At 26.4% G+C, this 7791-nt stretch overlaps 2 protein-coding genes across 6 annotated transcripts; both read left to right on the forward strand.

Moving 5' to 3' along the window:
* Positions 1 to 110: 110 nt before the first annotated feature.
* LOC124955490 (major facilitator superfamily domain-containing protein 6) lies at positions 111 to 4964 on the forward strand. 5 transcript variants are annotated; one of them, XM_047510011.1, is made up of 10 exons: positions 111 to 558; positions 2126 to 2212; positions 2344 to 2636; positions 2757 to 3084; positions 3234 to 3424; positions 3592 to 3728; positions 3876 to 3991; positions 4113 to 4376; positions 4467 to 4613; positions 4707 to 4964. In XM_047510011.1, the coding sequence occupies exons 2-10, from the start codon at positions 2155 to 2157 to the stop codon at positions 4775 to 4777; spliced, it is 1605 nt and encodes a 534-aa protein (XP_047365967.1). In that variant the 5' UTR covers positions 111 to 558; positions 2126 to 2154; the 3' UTR covers positions 4778 to 4964. The 5 variants fall into 5 exon arrangements, with proteins under 5 accessions (XP_047365967.1, XP_047365966.1, XP_047365970.1 ...); XM_047510010.1 differs by having other exon boundaries at positions 112 to 558; positions 2139 to 2212; XM_047510013.1 differs by having other exon boundaries at positions 190 to 558; positions 2139 to 2212; positions 4131 to 4376.
* Positions 4965 to 5372: 408 nt separating this feature from the next.
* LOC124955491 (F-box/WD repeat-containing protein 4) lies at positions 5373 to 7679 on the forward strand. Its single transcript, XM_047510015.1, has 7 exons — positions 5373 to 5602; positions 5841 to 6119; positions 6192 to 6339; positions 6405 to 6568; positions 6777 to 6905; positions 6989 to 7136; positions 7224 to 7679. Exons 1-7 carry the CDS (start codon positions 5403 to 5405, stop codon positions 7392 to 7394), a joined length of 1239 nt encoding a protein of 412 aa, XP_047365971.1. The 5' UTR covers positions 5373 to 5402; the 3' UTR covers positions 7395 to 7679.
* The last annotated feature ends 112 nt before the right edge of the window (positions 7680 to 7791 follow it).

Consider the following 7791-nt stretch of genomic DNA (forward strand, 5'->3'; position numbering starts at 1 on the left):
GAAACAAATTTCAAATTTGTTTAAATACGTTCAAATAGGGCTCTTTTTTTTTTCTTTTTTTTTTTCTTTCTTTCTTTTTTTTTTTTTTTTGTTTCAACATTTATATTTCTCATTTCGTTTTTACGATACAATTATCAAACGGCAATAAAGATAATCTACACAGGTTTCATATATCGTTTCGAATCGAGAAATGTTTGTCTATATTATGTCCCGTAGATAAGTTAGATACTTTATCATTGTCAAGATAATTTGCATCATATTCCAATGGATGTGTCTCGTTTAACAATATATATGATTCTTATAAATGATAAGTTTACTGTTGCCACGTTGGGCATAGATTCTAATAAAATTAGTCAAAGCATTTTGATCTTTTCATTTGCTAGAAGTTCAAAATAGTTAAGTGATGCATTATCATTCGCTTGGAATGATACGTATTTAAAAAGAAAAAGTAACCAAAAAAAAAAAAAGAAAAACGATATAAAAACAAATAAAATAAGGATTATATAAAAACTGTGAGAAAAATATAATATCGTGATTTAATTCTACAAACTGTACGAGGTAAATAATTATTTTATTATTCTAAGAAATATACTACGTGTATGAGAAAGCGCGGGCGCGCGAGAGCGCACATATACTTGCAAGATATGACCGTGTCTACTGTTACTTTGTATAAATCTATGATAAAAAATAATTAAATGTTATTAACAGATTTTATAAATGTGATTAGAAATAATTACCTACTGTATTATTATGCTTACCCATTATTTTTTTCTTCTGTCTTTCTTTTTTTTTTTTTTTTCTTTTGATCTATACAAGCCAGTACGCTACTATGCACTTTGGAATGTTCTTTTTTTTTTCTTTTCAAAATATAATCATTATCTTTGCTTCACGAAAAGAGAAAGTTATCGACCCTTGACATTTAATCATTTCGCTTTTCTTTATATAATGCATTATAACGAAAAAAAGAAAGCAGAATATCTTATCATGAAGAAAATATAACGAAAAGATAACGAAGTTTGATAACATAACCAATTATGAATAAAAGAGACAATTTTGCTAATAAAAATTAGTTTTCTCTTCGTTGAAAATAAAACGTCAAATCGTACAGCATCCTACATGATCAAAATTGTTATAAATATCTATTTTTATATTTCAACAAACGTGAGTGACCGTAAACAGCGCTCTATAGTGTCCATCCATTGAACTAAAAGAAGTTATTTATCTGGATATGGGAAACTGTGATTTATATATATATATATATATATATATAAATAGAAATAGATAGAGATATATATATATACATATACTTTTTGGTATTTTTAAATTGTTACTTTATGATTTCATTAAAAAATACGTTTCAATTATGAATTGTGATTTTTATGATAAATCTAAAGATATAATTCAGTGAAAAGTGTTGGATATATAAATAAACACATGTTGTTGATACACGAAGTGCATTCTAACCTATAATTTGACAAGGATGTGTAGATATTTATTATAAAATACGTTCGAATATTCATAAATGATGACAATTATTACATTTTGATGATACATTGAGTGATATATATATATATATATATATATATATATATATATATACATATATTCGTATTTACTGCCCACTCAAAATTATTTATCTGTTTCTTTATATCAGGTAATCATTGGTTTGGTCAATTCTATCTTAAAATAATTTTGAAAATAATCGAATTGTCGTGAATTAAAATTTTTATTCGAATTATAATATTACATTTGTATTATAAATGATAAATGTAGCTGATATAGGGAAAAAAAAGAAGTAGAAAGATAATTAATGAACTTTATCGTAATAGAAAATACACGTTTTATCGACATGTAGCAGTAGTTTTAAAACACACCGTAATTTATATCGGCGTGATAAAATTAAAAAAATATATATATATATAAATTAATGTATAAAAGTAATTATTAAATACAATTGGTTTTTTTCTCCGATTAAAATCATATGATACATTAAATTTCATATAATTTTGTTATTTATTTATTTATGACATATATATATATACGTGTGTGTGTGTGTGTGTGTGTGTGTGAGTGTCAAATTTATGTATTGTTTTTTAATATTTTCAACTTACTTAAATAAAAAAAGGAAACCTTTATAGGAGAGAGATTGAAACGATGAAGATAAATTATATTCAGTTGCCTGTAAAAATACATTACTTCTTCTTTATGGGAGGTAAGTGAGAAATATTACTTGTAATGAGATATTTATTCGGAAAAAAAAAGAAAAAAGAAAAGATCATATTTAGTCCGAATGTTCAATATTTAACTTTGTCCATTAGAATTTTTTTAATATTTTACTTTTAGCCATGGGTCCTATACTTCCTTTCTTACCGGTATATGGTAAACAACTTGGCGTTTCACCTTTAGTTATGGGTAGCATTACCGCGGTACTTCCAATTTTATTTCTCATTGCCAAACCAATATTTGGTTTCTTAGTGGATTATTTTTATAACTGGAGGAAATCGATATTTGTTGCTTTATTAACATTAACAAGTGGTTGTTATATATGTATATATTTTGTACCGGCAATATCGAATGAAGTTTCAATCAATTACAATGATATTTCATGTTCGTCGTTATATGACTGCGAGTTTTATGTGAGTAATGTAATAAATTTCCCACGTTTTTTTTTTTTTTTTTTTTGTTTTTTTTTTTTTTTGTTTTTTTTAGAAATAAAATGTCATTGATTTATTTTTCTTGAAATTTTCCTTCGTTAGGATGCAACAATATTGAATTGCGTAAAGAAGAAAAATGCAACGTGTCGGTGGATATGCGACAATGAAAATGACAATTCGTCTTTCGTACGAATGAATACAGAGGAATCATCGAACGCGTTTTGTTTTATCGATGTAACAAAAGTCAATAATTGTGTAATAAATAATAATAATAATAATAATTGTACGAAAACAAGTCTTGTTTTAGAGGATAATTATAATTTATATATATCTATGACATTTTGGAGTTTTGTACTTTTAATGTCGCTTGGTAACATAGGTTTCAACATTTCAAATTGTATCAGCGATGCAATTTGTTTCGATGTATTAGGTACATATATGACAAAATAATGTAAATATTTTTTTTTTTTTCTCTTATAATCCTATATTATAAGATAAATGATAAATGTAAATTGAAAATGGTATAACATCGTAAAATAACATCGTATTATTTTGCGTACACATTGTTTATATTTTTAGGAGAAGGCGGTCAAATGGGATATGGCAGACAACGTGTTTGGGGTACTATAGGTTTTGGTATTTCTGCTTTTTTAGCCGGTTATGCCGTAGATCTATGGTCTGAGGGAAAAACTATAAAGACATATACGCCCGCTTTTATACTCGTTTTTATTTTTACCTCTGTCGACTTGCTATGTTGTACAAAATTAAAGGTGACTTAATTATACATACAAATATAATATCACCTCTACACACTAACGAGGTCAATTAAATTTTGCCGATATATTTAAATATATCAAATACATATATATATATATATATATATATATATATATATATATATATATATATATATATTTTTTTTTTTTTTTAATTGCAGTTACCTATTATGTCAGGATCTACAAACATCATGAAAGACGTTTATAATCTATTGAAGTCGAAACCAATATTTATATTTTTATGTTTTGCCACACTCGCCGGTATTCTTGACAGCTTCATGATTTACTTTTTGTTTTGGTAATAAAAAAAAAAAAAAATAAATAAGTAAATAAATAAATAGAAGGAAGAAGGAAAGAAGAGAAAAAGAGAAAAGAAAACAGAAATTATTATATTATATAAGATAAATGATAATACATGTGTAAAACAAAAAAATTTTTCTAATAGGTACTTAGAGGATCTTTCAAAGGCTACAGGTTATATGTACAAAATTAAATTAATAGAAGGACTAATTGTAGCGGCTCAAACATTAGGTGGCGAAGTAATATTCTTTTCGTTATCTGGTAGTTTGTTACTATTATTATTATTATTATTATTATTTTTTTCCTTTTTTTTTTTTTTTTTTTTTTTTTTTCAAACAAATTATAACAGCTATTAGATGTAAAATAACAGTTATTTCAATAGATTCTTACGATTTTATAGGGAAAATATTGAAAAAAATTGGATATGGATACAGTTTTGCATTTTGCTTATTGTGTTACGCTATACGACTTACACTAATATCTTTGGCATCAACACCTTGGTGGGTCGTACTTATTGAGTTCTTTATGCAAGGTCCAACATATGCACTTTGTTATACAACTATAGTTGCATATGCGAGTGCAGTGTCCCCTCCAGGAACATCAGCCACCGTTCAAGGTATTGTCGCTGGAATGGATGATGGTTTAGGTATTTATCTTTAAAGTAATTTTGAATTTCTCGCCAATCCAATTTAATTGTACGCTAATTATTTTTTTTCCTTTTTTTTTTTTTTATCAGGTTACGCAATCGGTAGTTTATTTGGTGGAATTTTGTATAAAGAAATGGGAGGTGTGATTACTTTACAAATTTTTGCTGCGATAGCCATGTTGTCCGCGTTAATCTACATATTTTTACATATTACTTATTTAAAACACACGACGCCAGGTGAAAAATAATAAAATATCATTATAAATGACATCCTTAATAAGGGATATATATATATATATGATATAATCAAAATTTTTTACTTTATTGTAGATACTCGAAAAGAAATTGAATGGAAATCACCGGAGGATGCAAATATGGAATGTATTGTTGCTGAGAAATAACAGTATCATAACATTTTTTTTAAATATATTTACAATAAATACATAGATATGTATGTATGTATGCATATACTTTGACAATGTTCGTTCGTAATAACAAAATTGTAATAAGGATATATTATTTTTTTAAACATTTGTTAATAAGATAATGTACATATATAGAAAATAAAATAAAAATTAATAAGACTTTTTTATACCTCGTGAAACGATAAATATTCTTTACGATAATTACAATAAACTAAAACGAGTATATGCATGTACGTAATAAAAATAATAAATAATACATAACTATGCATTACAATTATCATTATAAATTAAATTAATGTCAAAGGATAATTAACGTTTGAACAATCTAAGAAAATCTAATGTAATAGGTATAATTTTAAAATCGATTTGATGTATATATATATATATGTATGTGTGTGTGTGTGCGCGCGTGTGTGTGTACATCATATATCTTCTATATATGTATATCGAATAATGATTACAAATATTATTATTTTTGATATTATCATTTGAAAGTCATATCTCTAACAAACATACGATTAATAATTAATGCGTATATATATACATACGTAACGGCAAAATACTATCTAGAGAGACAAAGATAACTAATCACGTGACAAAGATGACAGGTGTTTGGCGCTTGGACAGTTTACCGTCCGATGTTCTGATCTTAATTTTTAATTATTGTCATGCCTTCGATTTGGTTCGACTCAGTGAAGTTTGTACACGATTTTATGATATCATACACGATGATACTCTTTGGAAAAAGAGGAGTAATCAACCGCTCGTGACGAATCAAGCTGCAGCGAAATTTCGTGAAAGGTTGGTAGGTTAATGATTTAACTTTTATATATTGAACTTATGTTTGTAACATATTAAAATGAAAACTTTACGTAGAAACTTATTGTGGATTAATATTTACGTAAATACATATTTATATTATAGGTCTGATTTTCTTTCTTTTTTTTTTTTTTTTTTTTTTTTTTATATATATATATTTTATTTCATTTTTCTCCTTTTTTTTCTTTTCTTTTATTTTTCTTTTTCTTTTTTTACACAGATGCAATCCATTGTTATGTCTTCGTAAAAAGTGGCACGTTTCCCACAATTGGCAGTATGGACGTTACAAGAAAAAATTTATTTTCTCACAAAAAGCGAAGTTGATGCCTTGGTTACAATTAACCGATGACATATTATGGTGGAGCGGTGGTGATAGGCTTTGTGGTTTTAGAAGAAGTGAACCACTTAGAGGAACTGTACTTGTTTTTAATGAAAATGATATTGGAAGCGATATTTGCAAATTTGTTGTTAAAGACGAATATATTGTGTCTGGACATAGGTAAAGGATTTCATAAAAGTTTATATTTTAACATAGAAAAATATTGTTATTATATTGTTACTCTAATTCTAGAGATGGTAGCTTGAAATTTTGGACTAAGGCAAAACGAGGAGATGATCATATTTGCTTCAGTATAGATAGGGCGCACTCATCTGACGTGAATGCTGTAGATAAAATTGGTCAAATTATTGTATCAGGTGCTGGAGATGGGATAGTAAAAGTAAGCGTGTAAAAACTATGTCTTTTGTGAAAGGAAAACTAAATTAGAAAGTCATGCATATTCAGGTTTGGAAATTACCCAATAGAAGATACACCGAACCACCTTTGGCAAGTATAAACGTGAGAGATAGGATATGGTCTGTCGTAGCTGACCCAACAGGATTAAAATTTGCCGTAGGTTCATCTGGAAATGGTGATGGACCACCTCTAAACATATTTGATATTGAATGGTGAATATACTTTAAGCTTTTTCTTTATTAAACATTTACAATAGTAACGTAATAATATAATAATTTAATTATTAATGTTAATAATATATAACAATAGAGAAATTTCATTAACTTTATAAATATTTAATTTTGTATTTATCAACATTTTTTATATATATATTTACAATACGGAACAATGATTTATCTATCTTATCAAAGCATGTTTTAGTTGCAGTATATCAGATATAGTAAAGCACAATTGGAGACGAGGAGCAGGAATATTGGACATGGTTTGGGATAATCCATATACTCTACTTACATGTGGATATGATACTTATATTAGAAAATGGGATATGAGGTAAATATAATATTATATATTTTTCGTCTTTTTTCTTTTTTTTTTTTATAATCAATATTTTATTTATTACTGTTGTTTTATAGATGTGGAATGTGCGTGTCTTCATGGGCTGATCCTACAAGTGCAACACTCTATTGTATTTCTTCAGATTATCAGCATACTTTAGTCTCCGGAACACAATTTAATTGTAAAGCTGTTTTGTGGGATCAAAGACAGAAACACTATATACAGGTAATACTTTATGTCACTTAAAAATATCTTGATATTTATTAAGTAATATTTGCAATTTTTTTTCTTTTTTTCTTTTTTTTTTTTTAGCTTTACTTTATGAATTTACGTATGTCAAGTCCCATTTATAGTATCAGTTTTGATAGTTGTCATCTTTATGGTGCAACAGATCAGCACTTAGCAGAACTTACATTCTCAGGATATTCTTATGAGGAAATTAATTACAGAGAAATGTTGACATATGAATTTGTTCACGTTTAGTTTTACGACCATGATAATATGTAAATTACGAGAAATTTTTAATAATTTGTACAATTTCTTAATGACTAAATATGCCTGATCGAAAGAAAAATTTATAATTGTAAACGTGTTAAAATAAAAAATTTTAAAAGTATGTTTAAACAACATCGATGTTTTAAGTGTATGCGTTACATTAATATGTCGTTACTGTTATATAAAACTAATTTCAGAGATGGATCTTCCAAGTTTATGATTTCTTAAACATTTTTATAATATATCTTAAAATATAAACAATTTTATACCATACCACCTTTAACAATAATATACATCAACAATTATTAGTTTAGTAATTGTAAACAGTTATTAGTAATTATTTTAAAGCCAAGCACGAGTTAAGTATCCGCTTAAGTAACATTTT

Source organism: Vespa velutina, chromosome 18, assembly GCF_912470025.1.
Source record: "Vespa velutina chromosome 18, iVesVel2.1, whole genome shotgun sequence".
NCBI classification, from domain to species: Eukaryota; Metazoa; Arthropoda; class Insecta; order Hymenoptera; family Vespidae; genus Vespa; species Vespa velutina.